General features: G+C 40.6%; 1 protein-coding gene across 4 annotated transcripts in view; it reads left to right on the forward strand.

The window, feature by feature from the left end:
* Positions 1–11,994: 11,994 nt before the first annotated feature.
* LOC144525094 (alsin-like) overlaps positions 11,995–17,424 on the forward strand; it is a 33,994-nt gene continuing 28,564 nt past the window's right edge. For 3 of the 4 annotated variants that reach the window (XM_078261586.1, XM_078261588.1, XM_078261589.1), the window contains exons 1-10: positions 11,995–12,193; positions 13,182–13,381; positions 14,045–14,205; positions 14,619–14,843; positions 15,065–15,255; positions 16,192–16,224; positions 16,321–16,515; positions 16,712–16,836; positions 16,971–17,185; positions 17,328–17,415. In XM_078261586.1, the coding sequence (XP_078117712.1) occupies positions 13,362–13,381; positions 14,045–14,205; positions 14,619–14,843; positions 15,065–15,255; positions 16,192–16,224; positions 16,321–16,515; positions 16,712–16,836; positions 16,971–17,185; positions 17,328–17,415 (1,253 nt within the window). In that variant the 5' untranslated portion in view covers positions 11,995–12,193; positions 13,182–13,361. Of the gene's footprint in view, positions 12,194–12,773; positions 12,834–13,181; positions 13,382–14,044; positions 14,206–14,618; positions 14,844–15,064; positions 15,256–16,191; positions 16,225–16,320; positions 16,516–16,711; positions 16,837–16,970; positions 17,186–17,327; positions 17,416–17,424 lie in introns of those variants that run through there. The other variant, XM_078261587.1, reaches the window with a different exon arrangement.

The raw sequence follows: 17,424 nt of genomic DNA on the forward strand, positions 1-17,424 counted from the left end.
TCCACCAGAAAGTTATTCAATGTGGTGTTTGGTTGTGAACAGTTCTGTTTACTTTCCAGACTGCAATCTTTTCCAGGATGCTTTTTAGAGACACACGGCTGTCGTGGGCATGAAATCTGTGACCTCTGTGTTAAAGTATGCTAAGATAAAGCATCGTAATTACACAAATACATACACTGAATGACACACACACACACACACACACACACACACACACACATACACACACACACACACACACACACACACACACACACACACACACACACACACACACACACACACACACACGTCGTTTCTCCCCGTGGTGTAAAACACAGCAGTTAGTCGCCACAACAAGTCAAATGGACGCACTTCATCGTGTTTAACTGTAGCCGTTTGTTTGTGTGTGTGCGTATTTATGTGGATAGTGTCTGCAGTGGTCAAGCACAGGTTTCAGCAGGTCAGCAGGTTTCCAGACAGTCAATCACTGTTTGGACTGCAGTCTGCTGTAGCTGGACATCTGCTGGGGGGGTTGTTACACAAACAACAACTAGATTTACAGTAGACCAAGGTGGAATAAACGAATAAAACAAAAAAGATTTAGATGATTTGGACTGTGCTTGCTCAGTTCAAGGATAGCCAGAAGCGTGACCGCCGTGCAAAGTATGTGAGCTACTGTGTGAAACCCAATACTGAACAACTATTTAGATGTGGAATTGAGGAGGAAAAACACAAGACTTTTTGTTTGGTCTGAGGAGGTTTTCAAATTTGAGGACGGCTTACAGGACATGTTGGCTCACCAAGTTGGTCTAACCAAGTATTTTTGAGGAGTGAGCTAAAACATTTTAATGCACCATGTCAGTTTATGTTCATGCTTCAATCCATATGTGTGTGATTATGAGATGATTTTAATGTAAGTTATATTAATTTGTAATCTTTATTTTTGGACTGGCATTTGAAAATGTGGAGATTACATTCTGGGTCTTGTTACAGTATTTTGTGGTTTCTTGTAAACCCATGCGGCCTGGGTATATCTGAATGAGACAACAACAGAACTTCATCATCATTTATCTATTCATCCATTGATTTATATGAAAAGTCTGCGGGATTGGTGCAGATACTTTACCGAAAAAGTCTTCTTACTTTTGTCATTTTTAGGAGTTTTTTAGGCCTAGTGCCCCCTATTTTACTAGAAAACCACTGCACCTTATACAGTTTTTCTTTAACTATTTACTGTTTTGAATTGTCTGCTGTACATTGTCCCACCAAAAGGATGTGAGGTTGAACATTTTGAATGCTTACTTTGACCTTTTCTGCTTTAAGTCTGGTTATGTGGGTTAAGATTCAGTTATTTCAGTTACTTCAGGATAGATAGCAACACATCAGGATGAGTGACGGGTGTTGAATATGGAAGCTTTTAAGCCAGCTGTAAAAGGTGCAACATACAAAGCAGACAATTTCTATTCTATTTAATATTTGTTTCTTTATTAAGCTGTCTCCTGCCTGGTTTCCTTATTGGTGCGTGTGTGGGTCTGAGTTATGGGTTGGTATATATATATATATATCTATATATATATATATATAGATATATATATATACATATATAGCATTATAGAAGTATGTATGGGACACCCGTTTGAATGGGGGGAGGGGAGATCGACCTTAAGAAGTCAGCAGAGAGAGAGAGAGAGGAATGCAGGCAGCTGGTTTGTGTCTGTCAGTGCAACACAGAGAGCCTACAGTACTAGACTACACACACACACACACACACACACACACACACACACACACACACACACACACACACACACACACACACACACACAGTGATGAAAGAACGATTTATTTGGACCAACAGAGTGTGTGTTCCGTCCAGTGGCGGGCAGCAGGAAGCTCACTGGCTGACATCTCAACTACTTGGACAAAAATTCCATACGAGAGTGTGACCAAAAAAGTTCATGCAATAAACTACACACAAACTGTTGTTAAAAATATAGTCTAGTCATAGTATGGTCTGGGTGTAGGTCAGTCTTGTTGTATTTATGCTCCTGGCAGAGATCTATGGATTGACTGAACTATTGCTGCAGACTATGGCGGGGAACACACACATCCAGTGTAGTCAAAAAAGTGTTTACGCTAAAACGGTGACGGTTTTTCATTGTTTTGGTTCTGTACTTGCATTTGAATTGAAACAAGGACTATGGGGTTTACTTTTCAGCTTTAAATTACATTTATTATGAACATTGTTTGGGATTCATTTACTTTTTCATTTACCTCAAACATATTTCAGTTCTGTAATTTCTTGTTACTTATCGGCCAACATATACAGCAATATTGATATATCTGTGATCCACTAATATTGGCCTGGCGCTACTAGGCAATAATTGCAACAGAATGGAAGGAATTATATCCAAATATATTAATAAAAGCCTGAGAGTCTTTGCTAGCAGCACTGTGAGTGAGGCTGTGCTTTGAGCTAAATGCTAATGTCAGCATGCTAGCATGCTTAATGACAATGTTTACATGCTGAAGTACAACAAACAAGCAGATAGAGATATGCCACTAGCATGGCTAAAAATTAAAACTTAAGATGATCTATCCATCTATCCATCCATCCATCCCTCCATCCTCTGGCCATTGTTCACGCGGCTCAAGATTATCTTTTTGGCCTTCCCCACAGGCATTGTGTGTGGTAAGTGTCCTGAATGGCAGGGAGCCCCCTGCCAGTTGTCTGCTTCACTGTTCTAACCAATCTCTGGAGGGCCTTGTGGTTGTGAGAGGAGAGCTGCCAAACCACACATGCAAACAGTCACAATGCTCTCAATGCTCTGTAAGAGTTTGTGAGGATTGGATAACTTCTTAAGTCTCCTACAAAAGAAGAAGTGGGCAGTTCGAAACACCATTTCTGTGTGAACAGTCCAGTCAAAGTAAACTAGAAATGTGACCCTCTCAGCAGGGGTGTGGTTGCCTCCTGTAGCTTCCTGTAGTCCACTATCATCTCTTTGGTCTTGTTGGTGTTGAGGTACAGGTTGTTATCATAACACCAACACACTAGGACTTTGACTTCCTGTCTGCAAGCTGACTCGTTGCCATTAGTGATTAGGCCTATGATGCTTTGTGTCATCCGCACATTTTCTAATAATGGATGAGCAGTGCATTGAGACATAGTTGTAAGTAATCAGGTCACCCAGCAGAGGTCTGAGGACGCAACCCTGGTGGACACCAGTGCATAGGGTCAATGAGGAGGAGGTGGAGTTGCAAATTCTCACCACCTTAGGCCTATTTGTGAGAGACCAGCTGCAGAGGGAGGTGTCAAGTCCCAGGTCCATGTCACCAGAACTGTAGGCAGTGGATTGCACTCGAGCCGTTTTGGGCAGCACCTAAGCCGAAAGAATGTTAAATCAATGTGAGCATCAAAACTAACTAAAATACTTTCCTCCGATCTAATGGTTGTATTCAGCCCTCAGTGGACTTCTTTGACTTTAAGCTTTTTCAATGTTTCCTCTATGCTGACTCTGCAGTGGCGGCTCGCCACGGCAAAACCTCCGCCGCCACGGCACAAGAAACAGGGCAGACGCACAATACAGTCGTGGCTGCGGTTGTAAGTGCACTAGGGTTGGGTACTGAACTCGGAACATTTACATCTTACTTTTACGTAACAAATTACGTCAGTACTACCGAGGACCGATTCACGCTAAATCAAACGAGCCAAATTTCAGTACCTGAAAGCGCGTAAGCGCAAGCTTATCTGTCCTCTCTGCATATTGACAGAGAGCGGCGCTCCGACACACACATGCGCGCGCGTGCAGAGGTGCATACGGAGTAAACTCGAGCAAACTACGTCGGCTCTGCATTTTTGTTGAAGTCACAGAGAGATAAAGTGGTTTCAAGTGTGGTTACAGTTTTTCAAAACTTCACACAGACACCGTTCACCACGATATGATATTAATGGTGAGCCGAAAGCGGTCGCAGTGCTGTTGTTTTACACTTCCTCTGAGACAAGCAGGCGCAACAGTGTATTTTATGCCCTGGTGACTGACTGACAGGTTGAGGTTGTAAGGCAAGGCAAGGCCTTCGGGGAATCTGCCCCCACTGCTAAAAAAAATTCCTAAAGGAAACAGTGTTATTTATTTTTATTAGCTCTAGCTTTTCCAACGTTTTAGACACAGATATTGTAATAATAATGCTCCAAAATGATGTTAAACCTCTTCTTTTTTATGAATTGAAAAGCCTTTTCTTGAGGGATGAACCCTAAATCCTCTGCCAAATATGTGCACCTAAGGTTTTTATAAAACTAGGGAAAACACTGGAATGTCATCAATGCCCTTTGTGATATAACTTATGACAGAGTCACTGTTATATTCATGTTGCCATCAGATGTCTGTCAGTCTGTAGTCTCAAGTAACAATTGTGTGGTCACTCAACACTGGACAGTTATGTAGAACTGGTTTGTCCTGTTTGAATCTTTTCTTGTATGGTTGGAGCAGGAGAATAGCGATATCATCTGCTTTCCCAAAGGCAGGGCAGGGGAAGCTCATATAGCAGTGGTCCAATATGCACAACCTCTAGTATGTTAACATGCTGGTAATATTTTGACAGAACCTTTTATATGCTGGCACTGTTGAAACTGAAAGCTGCCTCAGCGTGGACATTCTCCAAACCACTGATAATATCATTCAGTTCATCCATGGAGTTAGCTTTTTCTGCTTGTTGTGGAATGTAAACTACAGTTTGAGTAATGAACCTGACCTCTCGAGGGGGATAGAAGAGTCTTACATTCAAACTACTTTGTTCTCCGTCCACACAAGCATTTAGGCTCCATATAAGAAAGGATCTCCGTCCATATTAACAAGCCTGACAACACATATCACATAACCATTCACATACACTGGACATGCGCATGCCGGTGTAGACAGGAAGCAGATTTTCTAACACTACTCTGTGGTTGAAAATCATGGATGTATAAGTTGAAAATACTTGGGAGAAAAAACAACTATGGTGTAAAGTAAGACCAAGGATTTATGTGCTTGGACCGACGACAAGGTGGAACTGTAAGGTGAATGGTATGTAAGCCTACCTAACCGATAAGACTGATGTGCGTCGCCGTTTCCAAAGGTCTCTGTTTCTGCCCATCCAGACTACAATGCAACCCCGGAGCTTCTTTTTTTTTTTTTTAAGATCAACTTTTTATTATTTTTATATATTTTTTAACATACAGAACAGAAAAATACAACTGAACAAGAACAACAACCCTCTCCCACCCCCCACCCTCTGCGGAACAACCCTGGAGTTTTCTTAAACTTAAATGGGGTCAGCAGTGTTTCCAAATGTCTCTGTTTTAGGGGCTCAGAAAAGTCAGAGTAGTGTGGACACAAGGCCTAAAAGTAGCAAAAGATATGCGTTTTTAAACAAAAATGTATTAGTGTGGATGTAGCCTTACATCTCAAGTTATGAACTATTAAAGAAAGACCCTTCTACCTCCACTGAGAGCTTGTGTGAGGCAAATATTGCTACATAAAAGCCCCTCCTATTGTTAACCATCTAATAAGAGTTGTGTCGCTTGTTCAGTTCCTCTACTTTTTGTCTAGGGACAGAGCATTAGCCTGAATGATACTTGGAGGAGGGAGTTTAAAGTACTTTTTGGAATGGAAATTTGTGGTTGGTACTCATTGTGAAATTGGTAATATGAAAGTATTTTGTGATGTTTGTCGATCATATTGTATGTGCATATGTGCGTCACTTAACGTAGACAGAACAGATACAAAAACATGCTCAAAACACACAAGTAGTTTAGAAAGGTTTGTCATTCTAGGGCACACCATAAGCAGAGTACCGAAGGGACTGTCATGGAAACTTACAACAATATTAGACTGTATATAACCATAGCAACAATTCTAATGCTGTATATGACCCCTCAGATAGACTGGGTTTAACAGACTAAGTTAAGCAACACAGTAAATTTCTTCTGTTATTTCCTTGACTAAACACAAAAGTCCTTTACTTTCCCTCCCCCACAGTGAGCACACACACACACACACACACACACACACACACACACACACACACACACACACACACACACACACACACAAAGCAGTCTTGGAGGAGATGTGCTAATTGATGCAAAATAATAGAGGAGGTGAAACCACGATGGCTGCCCCGCTAAGCTTTACACAGAGCTCTCTTTGCTTGCATGGCTTGTATTCAGTAAACTTTATGTATTTTGATGGTGTGGTTTTGATTGAGAATCGATCAAGAGATTGGAATAAAGAAAACAGAGGAGAGGAGGAAGAGGAAGATAGAGAATAGGAGCAGGGGAAGGAAGAAGATTAGGAGGGGGGAGGCCTCCTGCGGTTTTGAGGTCAAACACACAGCTGTGGTCATCACCTTTCACTGCAGGACACACACACACACGCGCACGCACGCACGCACACACACACACACACACACACACACACACACACACACACACACACACACACACAGTGATCATCACCCTCTGTGGGAGTTTGACCAGAGCCAGATGGTCACCGCTCTCTCTTTTTATGACTCTTTTTTTCTGTCAAGTCCACACTAAGCCAGTGTTTTTCACACCTAAAAAACCTAGCTTTTCGAATACGCTCTCCAGAGTGGATACGTTTCAAAACACCAGTCTAGCATTGTAGTGTGAATGAGGCAAACAATGCCAAATCAATGATGTATCAATAACATGCCTTCAAAGCCTCAAACTCTCTGTAATTGTTCATTTTGAATACCAATGGAGATCACACAATGGTTCGTGATTAACCTATCCCTAAACTTATGCTGTAAAAACTAAAAAAAGGTCTCAGTGGTGGAGCATTTCCAAGAAGAATAACAGATTTGGCTAGATTGGCTTTTCCATGTCCTAAAAGTAGGACATGGAAAAGACTATGAACGAGCAACATTTGGTTTATTGAGATCTTCAGTTTGATCTTTTAACATTCTTTTCACATTTTTGCGTAAACAATAACCACTATGCATAGTTGTATATATTGTATTTTACATTCATTTTAAAAATGAATGTTTAAAGTTTTAGTCCTCACCTTGTCAGGCCGGGTTGAGCATTATTTATTGGGATGATGCAGATCTTCATGGTGGTTGATGCTGTCTCCCTGCCCTTCTCTTCAATTCCCCTGCGCAGACAAAAACAGTGCCATTTCATCATTTTTTTTTTTTCTTGCTCCAAGTTCCAAAACTCTGCACTGCACCATCGTCTTAATCCATACCCGTGGCCTGTCATGTGCAAGTGCTTGTATTGTTTTAATGAACGTAACGTGAAAACCCAAATTCATCCAAACCCATGTATAAAACTCTTTCCAGTTAAGGCTAAAATTGAGACATGATCTCCTTTACCTTTTTAAGAGTTATCTCCTGCTGCTGTCTAACTTTACAGATTTGAAAACATTGAACATATATCTGCCATTGTACATTTGTCAAAATGTGTTATATAATGTACATCTTGCATAGATTGCAGCCCATGCAGGACATACAGTGTATGGTTTTATGCTCGTAATGAATACTTTGGGATAATGGGAATATTTTTAAATTAACTAAACTAAATTAATTTAGTTTATATTAAAGTTCTTTAGTGTTTCTGGTCCAGATATTTAATGCATGTAAATGTTGTTTCCCAGGAGGTCAAACTTCCTCCATCCAAGGGAGCAAGCTTGTGTGTTTGTGTGTGTGTGTGTGTGTGTGTGTGTGTGTGTGTGTGTGTGTGTGTGTGTGTGTGTGTGTGTGTGTGTGTGTGTGTGTGTGTGTGTGCGTGCGTGCGTGCGTGTGTGAAGATCATGCCAAATTACCCTGTGCCTAAAATGTTTTTATCAGGCTCCAGACATGTGTTTCCAATGTTCTTTAAATACGCTGCCTACACACACATGCACAGTACTTCCAGTGCCAGATAGTTAAAATTAAACCCCTCCCTTGTTGTCTAAAACAAAGTTAAATGTTTCTTCCTTTGGCATCAGACTACACGTGAATAAAAAACTGATAAAGACAGTAATGCAAAGCTGACTGAATTCATCTGTTGAGAACACACCAGTACACCAGTGATGTCTGTTTGACCTAAAATGAGAATGTCAAAAATTGCAATTACGGCTTATCTTTGTGTCTGTAGTTAACTACTTTACTTTACAACTCTCAGGAATCCCAAGATCATTCTAATATTAAGTAAAGTGAATCACAAGATCTCACAAGTTTCAAATATTTATCAGTACAGGATGTTAAGTCAAAATTACCAGATATAGAAGTTATGTAGGAGGAAAAAAAATCAGCTCTCTCTAGTTTTCTCCCTTTTTTGATGAAGTAATATGCTTTTAAAGGAAACCGTTGTCATTGAATGTGACCCAGGATTTACAGAAACAAACAAATATCAATTGCAATAAATGTTTATTACAAATCTGGATTATTTTTCTTTACAGTTACACACAATATAAGCTCTGAGGCAAAGTTTAGAGTGCTCTGGTGTGCGTTACCTACTCCTCTGCTCCTCACGACATTGTGGTCAATCAAACCGCTCTCTCAGGCTTGCTGTGTCTCTGTGGCCTGGCTGCAACCCTGTATGGTTTCTCACTCACTCACACACACACACACACACACACACACACACACACACACACACACACACACACACACACACACACACACACACACACACACACACACACACACACACACACACACACACACACACACACACTCTCTAACAGCCTCTGCAGTCTAGTAAATCCAGGTTGTGTTGTTTCCAGCAGCAGTAGAAGTTTATGAGGGTTTGGACAAATGCTGGCTGCTCAGGTCACGACATGGGGTTACTGTGTGTGTGTGTGTGTGTGTGTGTGTGTGTGTGCATCCGCATGCGTGTACACGCATGCATGTAACGATCAGGGATAATATGGGGGTCAAAATTTGTTCTGAAATAGCAGGTTATGTCAGATTTTTCATTAACTATAAACTGCAACAAATATGACGGTTGCAAGTAGGACTTATTCAGTAGCTTGTTGCATGATCATGCAGCCCACTTCTTTATTTTAAGGACTACACCAGTGCTTTGCCAATTACTACAAATGATATAGTGTTTCCTAGTCCTAGTCAGCGGTAATTTCCTCTCTTTTCTGTACAGTTTGACGACTGTGCAGAGACGTAAACTTGTTTGAGTAAAATGCAGATTATTGCCAACGTTACGTTATGGTTGCATAGAAATACAATTGAAAACACAAGTTAACTTCAAAAGTCAGCTGATGTGGTGGGTTGAAGTTACGGTGAGAGTTTTTAACTAAGGGACTGGTGAATTTACAATAATCCAATATGATGCTAATGGATTGAAAATAGAACATGAACAACAATGACATCAACAGTGTGTCTTTAAAGAGCTGAACTTCACAACACTAAGATGTTTGTGTGGTGAAAACTGAATATTAGATTAGACAGAAAAAGGAGCACATGCTGCATTTAAGAACCCAGAAGCTACTGCCAGCAGTTGTGATCCTTTAATGTATTGTGTTCAAGCTCTAAGAAGGCAAAAATGTAGACACTCTTTCTCTGGATTCCCTGCCCTTGTTCCTTTTTTCATTTTTTCCGCCTGTTTTACTGCAGGCAGTAAAAGTCGGAGCCAAAACCTGCTGAACACTTTTATATAGAAAACACTAAAACGGCAAACAAGAGCTGATCACGAACATGGGTGAAAAGAAAGGAAAGGAAAAAAAAGGATGTAGCAGTGAAAGATATATATATATATATATATATATATATATATATAATACATATACAGTATACATATACACATACAGTATACATAGACACACTGTGTATATCTATTAATGTAATTATACAGTATATAGTGTGGAGTAAAATTGTAGATAACATGATGAGACACGGGCTTGATAGCCTAACAAACTGTGGTTCAGCTTAGAGAGTCCAGAACTCCATCACTGAAAAGTTGTAGATTGCCAAGGGTTTTGGAACCATAAGGTAATACGATTGAGGACTGTTGAAAGACATTTTTACATTTGTGATATGACTCACCTTGTTAGGGTCAAGAAGGACCACTGCTGTGATGATCTCTGATACTCCAACTGGGTCTCCTGCAACTGAGAACAGCAGAAAGCATGTTTTAGTTTAAATCACTTTTTACTTGGTAATATATCAGAGTCACTCTTAGACAAAAAAAATCCCTTTTTGAGCATTGGTGGTGTGTGAGTCAGCTGTAATGAAATCACACTAAAATGTAGGGGAGCAAATGAGCAGATGTTTCACTTACCTTTAGGTATTTCTCCAGAGGCTGACTCACTGAACCCGACACCAGATCCATGGAAAACTTTTTGTAGTAATTTTCTGTTGAGGACTGCACACCATCTCTGTATAATAAAAGGACAATTTGAATAAAAACAGAACTTAAAACAAGATGTCCTGCTTTAGAAACTTTAAAAACAACTCAACATCATCACATAAAAAATTCAACCTTTGAAATAACATGTTATGCAAAAAATCCTTTGTTATCTTATGTTGTATATATCCAAGAACATTTTTCACAGGCTTACTTTGTACAGGCTACATTTTAAACCCTGGTAAGTGTAAATGTGTCATTGGTGTGGTCGTACCTCTTGTAGGTCCAGGTGCCTAACAACTGGGCAGCAATCTGAGCCTGAAAAGGGCAGGTGTAGCTAATGCTGCTTTTGCAGCTCAAAGGAGGGAGACCTCTGCTGTTCCAACATACAGCTGAGGAACCCATCCTGCTCTCACATACATTCACACACAGTGTTGGGCAGTAGTGAACTAGTAGTTTAACTAACATTGTGCAAGTACATTCGTTATGCATAATGATTCAAGTAGTTAAATTACTTGTTTGCCATGTTGTGTAGGTAACTATTGAAACTAGAAAGAATTTTGGGCTATAAAAGGAAAGGAATAATTTTTTTCTGACCCCTGTGAAGGCATGCCAGGCAATGTATTCATCAGACAGCCACTTTTGTTTAGGACAGTTTTAGGTCTTAGGGACTATAGTTTTTAATGTTTTGAATCTGGATTTGTAAAACTAAACTTGAATATATTAGGTGTCAATTAGTCATAAGTATCGATAATGGTTATTTATGAACAAATGTTCAGAGAAGTTGCTGCATGCCATTTTAAAAGTTATAGTAACTGGCTAGCTGGGTAATCCTGCTTGGTGCAATACCCCCACCTGGACTCTAGTTTCTGGAAGGCAGCTGTCTGGCTGATGAACATTGCATACAAAACCAAAGCTGACATTCCTTGCACTTTCCCATAACTAGTTGGGTATTTTATTTTTCTGTTGGTGTATGACCTGTTAACAAGTGGGCACTTTTTGCAATAAACTCAATTGAGTGGTATTTTTTTGCTGGCATATGTGACTGTTTTTTTTTCTTCTCATTTCACATACATTGTCAATTTGAGCATATTTTTTTACAAAGTAGTTTGACCTTAGCTGGGCCTATTGTCTTACTGTAACACATAACAGTTGCACATTTTGGAGAATTATTTGATATTTACATGTAGTTTTAAGAAGTACATGTTGAGTATTACAGTGGATATTGTTACATTTTAGTACGACAAAAATCGTTTTGGCTTTAAGTACCACATGAAAAAACAGCTAACTATCCATCCAGTTTGCTAACATTGCTAGCTTGGTAGATTGCTGTTTTTTATTTTTTTATTTTATTTGCAAAACTTTACAAACATGTAGATTGCTGTTAAAACAAACAGACAAAAGAGTATTTAACCGACTTGTTTTACACTTAATGTATTCATGAACTCATCTTTTATCCAATACTTATATTATTCTAGGACATGCAAATGTTGCCAGATGCCGTTCAAAGAAGGTACGGATAACTGTAACGTTAGGCCTATCCTATGTGAAAAGGACATGCTGGCGCTGGCAGCCAGACTGCAGTACTGTCTGGAAATGTAAGAGTAGAACCTCCTTGCGTCATTTAGCTACATACCGCAGCAACAGGTGTGGCACCGCCGCAGTGTTTGTCCCTGCCCGGCTGCCATCGGAGAGGTGGCTCACATCAACAACACACAACTGTCAGACAACTTCTGCTTTCACTGCGCAGCACTGATTGGAATAAAAAAAATGACATAGCTCAGTGTTTCTGCCGTTGCAGCTACACACAGTTATCCGGACTCATTCACACATCTCCGCGATTTTCTCCCGAGTTAAACCTGGCAGTTGGTAAGTTTAGTTAACGTTAGCTTCTGTAGCAGCGGTAGCATTAAGCTAACCAACTTCAGTGTACTAGCTTTACCTCACTTATTTTAATAATAAACTACCTTCATGTTGTATTTAAGGGGGGAGTTAATTTCGCTATATGTTAAATATTGACGAATGTATACTTGGCAAGATATGACAATCGTCTCTATTTTCACTCGGTGACAGAACATGTCTGCTGTTAATTAGCTAACGTTAACGTTAATCTCAGTGTAACTTTATGTTAACTCTAGAGTAATTACTAGTTCTGTGTTGTTGTGATGTGTGTTTCCAATGATACGGGGTAATATAACGTTAACGTTATGGCTTTTAATGTAAAGCACGTATGGAGCATGGAGCAACAATAACACAAAACTCAAATAGTTTTACTGGGTAAGGAGTTGTTGTGACTTGTCAGCAGAATCCAGCAATGATCAAAAGAAACCACTCCTGCTCCCTGTGGAACCATTACAAACTAGCTAGCTCATGACTGAACATCACACAAGTTCACTCTTCAACTTGGAATGAACGTCAGTGGCTTGACAAAAAATAATCTTAAATCAAGGTCTCTGAGCAAACTGATGAAGACTGTAAGGTGCATTTCAAAACCGCTGAAAAAGATATAGTAAGTAGACCTCGAGTCTTATTTTGTCAAACAAGATTATTATATATTAACAAGCATATGTTTGCAATATACATGAATTAATGTATCACTAATAAGGTGACTAAATATTCACTATGATGGATTACCAATGTCAAGCAAGTTTTAGAGTTCACTGTTGATTTCCGTAGCACACTAAAATGAAATTTAGTTTAGCTTATCCTCTCTTGACAGTCACCTGTAGCCCTTCAAGTTGCATTTGTAACTGCAAACGTAATGAAGAATATTCTGATTCTGAGACCTGCCTTTATTGCACATGCCTCACTTTAAAAATACTGTATATATTTTTGTAATCTTTCTTTTTACAAACAGGTGTTTTAGAAAGAACAAGCACTTGAAGCCAGATGAATCAAAGAGGTGTCAAAACAGTACAGAGGATTATTCGTGCTCCTGTGAACTGGTTTATTGTTGAGGGTGAACGAAAGTCAAGAGCTTTGGAAAAATGTTAATAAAGATGCCTTTACTGTCCCATGGAATGGAGAGTCTGAAGTGATGGAGAACAGAGATGAGAGGTAACACACACACACACACACACACACACACACACATATATTAGCGCAGCCCCTGTCCTCGTTATATCTCCGCAGCAACCTCCACTGGAAACATGTTGAATACTGAAGCAAAATGCCAAATTGTGTTTCCTTTTAAGTGTGAGACCACTGATCTTTCAGTTAAACTTAAATTAGGATATATAGCAACTTTAATACCATTAGTTCAGTTCTAAGTGCTTTACATGTGACAAACTATATAAAGATGGTTAAATATGATACCCATGTCAAAAGAGTGTCTGGCCAGTGTTTATGCCTTTGCATTGCAATTCTTTAATATATTTTTGTCCAGTTGAGTGTGAGTGAGTCACTTAAAGATGTTCTCCCTCAAAACATAACTGCATGTCAGGACCTGCAGGTGCTGAACAAACAAGTATCAGTCGACAGATAAATGAGTCGGAATTTAATCCAACTTTAAGAGAATGTTTGTGTCACTAAACCACAATACATTTCAACATTTACAATCTCAGGAGGTTTCTGGAACTGGATGGTGGTTGCCAGGTTTACCTGGTATTCAGCTGGTTTGGGTTTGGACATAATGTATTTAGCCTTTTAGTTCAGGTTATGTCCAAATTTAAGGCCCATTTCAGGCTAATGTTATTGATTCATTGGCATGCATTATTGCAGCCCTGCAGATGAGCCGGCCCACACACCTCCAGAGCAAGGACTGCTCCACATCTGGCAGTCAGCGGGCCCCAGTACGCAACTCTGTCCAGAGAGAGTGCTCCTGTCCAGGCCTGTCCTGCAGGCCACCCTGGGAGAACACCATGGACTCCTGCTGACACAGGGTAGTGGAGTGTGTGTTTGTGTGTGTGAGAAAGCAGGCCTGTGTAATGATTCAGTGCTATTACACGCATAATCATTTTCTGACTTAAAATAATTATTCTCAACCTAGTGAAAATAATATTTGATATATATGATGTTGTCCCACCAGTAATGGAAAGGGATACTTTTTTCTGTGTATATCTGTATCTGGGGATTGTAACAAAATTCCTGCTCTGAACTCTGCTGTGGTTACATCATTACATCTTCAACAGTAATATTCCTTCCATACATTTTTAAACAACTAAATGCTTTTACCCTAAGCTGCTACTTCTAACAGATAGATAGACAGATATATACTTTATTCATCCTCTTGGGAAAATTTGGGTCAGTAGGCATCTTTAAGTCAGAATTCCACTCAGTTGTTGCTGTCTTCCAGGTGGACAGGTGTATTCTTTTGGAGAGCTGTTGTGGAGGGATGTGAGCATCCCGGTGTCTGCTCCGGTGCTGGAGGTCTCTCTGCTGGGGAAGACGGTGGTCCGTGTGGCTGCTGGTGGTTTCCACTGCGGTGCGCTGAGCGAGCAGGGCAATGTCTACATGTGGGGGGAGAACACTGCAGGACAGTGTGGGCTGACCGAGAGGGGCACAGTCACAAACATCACAGGTTGGTCAACACCTTACTTCCTAACTTCCTTACGTCTTTTCTTCCCACATTCCATCGATTGTTTGAATCCTACCCACTACTTGCCCAGACTTACTTTTTTCTTCTGTCATTGCCCCTACTGTATATATTTTACATTTTCCTTTCTCTAATTTAGTCATTTGGTATTTATCAATTAATACATGTCGGGCAAACTATGTATAAAAAAAAAAATCTTGTGTTAGTTCCAGAGCCTTGCCCGGTCACAGTGGTGGACAGTGAGGTTGTTCCTCCAGCAGTGGTTCGGGTGGTGGACCTGGCTCTTGGACGGGAGCACAGCTTGGCTTTGTCGGCCCAGAACGAGGTGTGGGCGTGGGGTAGCGGCTGCCAGCTTGGCTTGGTCACCAACACCTTCCCTGTTTGGAGACCACAGAAGGTAATTTGTTTTAAAGCTCATTGAATTTCATCATTCAAAATTCAGTCAGAATGAAAACCATTGACTGAACCAATGTTTATACTATTTTGTTTTTGTAGTTTGATCCAAACCAAAATTACAGGTGTGAAACCTCCCCCGGATCACGGTCCGGATCAAAAGACCAAATTTTGGTCCGATTAAAGGTGGTCTCGGTCAAACTGAACCGAAACTGGTCCGGTTCGTTTATAGTGTGAAAGCATTTTTTGGATCTTTCGGACCAAATACAAGCAGCTCTGGCAGGCTCTCCTTGTGTTACAAGACCGGGGATGCTCCTTTAAGGAATAGCTCGGTGCTTAGTGTGCAGGCTACATGAGAGAGTGTGTGACGGTGAATGCGCTCAGAGCAGACAGCTGTCGGCTATCAGAGCAGAGAATACATCAGCAGTTTACTTGTTAAGTGGTAGTAAATGTACAGTGTAGGTTTCCGTTTGTCTCTGAATAAATGCTCCAGAAAGAAAGTCCCGTGTCACAACAACAAAACAAAAAGAGCCACGGCAGTAGGGGAGAGCAGCAGTCAGTTGAAAAAACTCCGACACAGAGAGAGGATACGAGAGGACGGGGACGCCTGTCTACAAACCAATCAATTATAAGTATCTGGAGACGCAGCTTGCGTATGTGATGACGGCAGGACGTAGTTTTGTCACGTATAGATCTTTAGTGCACTTGCATAACTGCAGTGTGAAACCAAAACTTACCAGATCAAATGTATACAATGTAACAAAAACATGAACCTTGGTCCGGACCTTGGTTCGGACTTTCAGGTGTGAAAACGCCCTAAATGTTTGCACTGATTGGTGGAGAATCAATAGCGTTTTGGTATGTGTTTGCATGTGAGAACTTGACAAAACTGTATTTAAATGTAATAAACACATTTGTATTATTTCTATCTCTGCCACAGGTGGAGCACTTGGCAGGCAGACATGTCATTCAGGTAGTTTCTCTTCCTGATATATTCATTGCCATATTTAAATTACAAAGAATACTATGTTCTGTTTCCAGAAACACCATCTCTATTTATTTCCCACAGGTGGCTTGTGGTGCCTATCACAGCCTGGCCCTGGTTCGCAGTTTACCTCCACAGAACAGCCAGAATCCCACTGAGACGAGGGAGCGGGGTCGGTCGCCTCACTATTCAGTGACAGAAAGGGAGGAGCCCTTTGCAGTTGATGCTGGTCACTACTGTCCCCTGGGGGTGGAGCTGAATGAAGTCATGACAGGCGAGGTAACTGTACTCCAAAAAGGAGAAATTAAAGAAAGGAATATGCTTGGGCAGACCTAATATATTGTTGTACCAGAAAGATATAAGATTACAAAATCTAGACGCTGTAAAAAATGTTTACGGTTAAGTATCTATGCTCATTTTAGAGGTTCAGCTATTTTAGCCCTGGTTGATGCCCCTGTTTGGTTTGCATTCCCAGACCTCTCCCAGAAGAAGATGCCCCAGGCGAAAGTTCCAATCTCGGGGAAGGTCAGCTGGAAGCAGCCCTGGCTCTGCAGCCGGTTCATGTCCATTTTCTGAAAATGGCAAATCTAACACTAAACAGTACGGTATTAAATAACTTATGGGTTTCTTTTTTTATGCCTACATTTTTATGTTTTTGCATTTAAACTTTTTCTATTTCAGTTTTTAATTCAGCTCTCTGCTCTCTTTCCCTTTCTTTCATTGCAAAACTTCAGGACGAATCTTTCAGTTGGGCACACTCACCCTCTCACTGACACAGATGGCAGCCCCAAGTCTCATCCCCTGTCAGGCTGGGAAGCCAATAAGAACTCTGCTTTCCCTGACGAGACAGAGCTTCAGAACCTCCTTCAGAAACTCTCTAGTCACTCATTCGAGATGCGCCACACCACCGGGCCGGGAGATACCGACTCACTGAGCAGTTACACTTCAGGTTGGTTATTCAGTTTTGTTCCTTATGCCTTTGTTTTGAGGTTGGTTTATTTGTTTATTTCTTCATAGCTGTTTGCCCGTCATTCTATTTTCTTTCTCCTAAAATGTTTTTATTCCTTCTCTCCTGCCCTTGTTCTCTCCAGATGACAGCTGTGTTTCCTCAACTCCTTCCACGGATCTGTTGACTTCGAGTTACAAAGAAGACTCGCCAAACAAGAGTCAAAACAACAAGTAAGACCA

The sequence above is a fragment of the Sander vitreus genome, chromosome 11 (assembly GCF_031162955.1).
Source record: "Sander vitreus isolate 19-12246 chromosome 11, sanVit1, whole genome shotgun sequence".
NCBI lineage: Eukaryota > Metazoa > Chordata > Actinopteri > Perciformes > Percidae > Sander > Sander vitreus.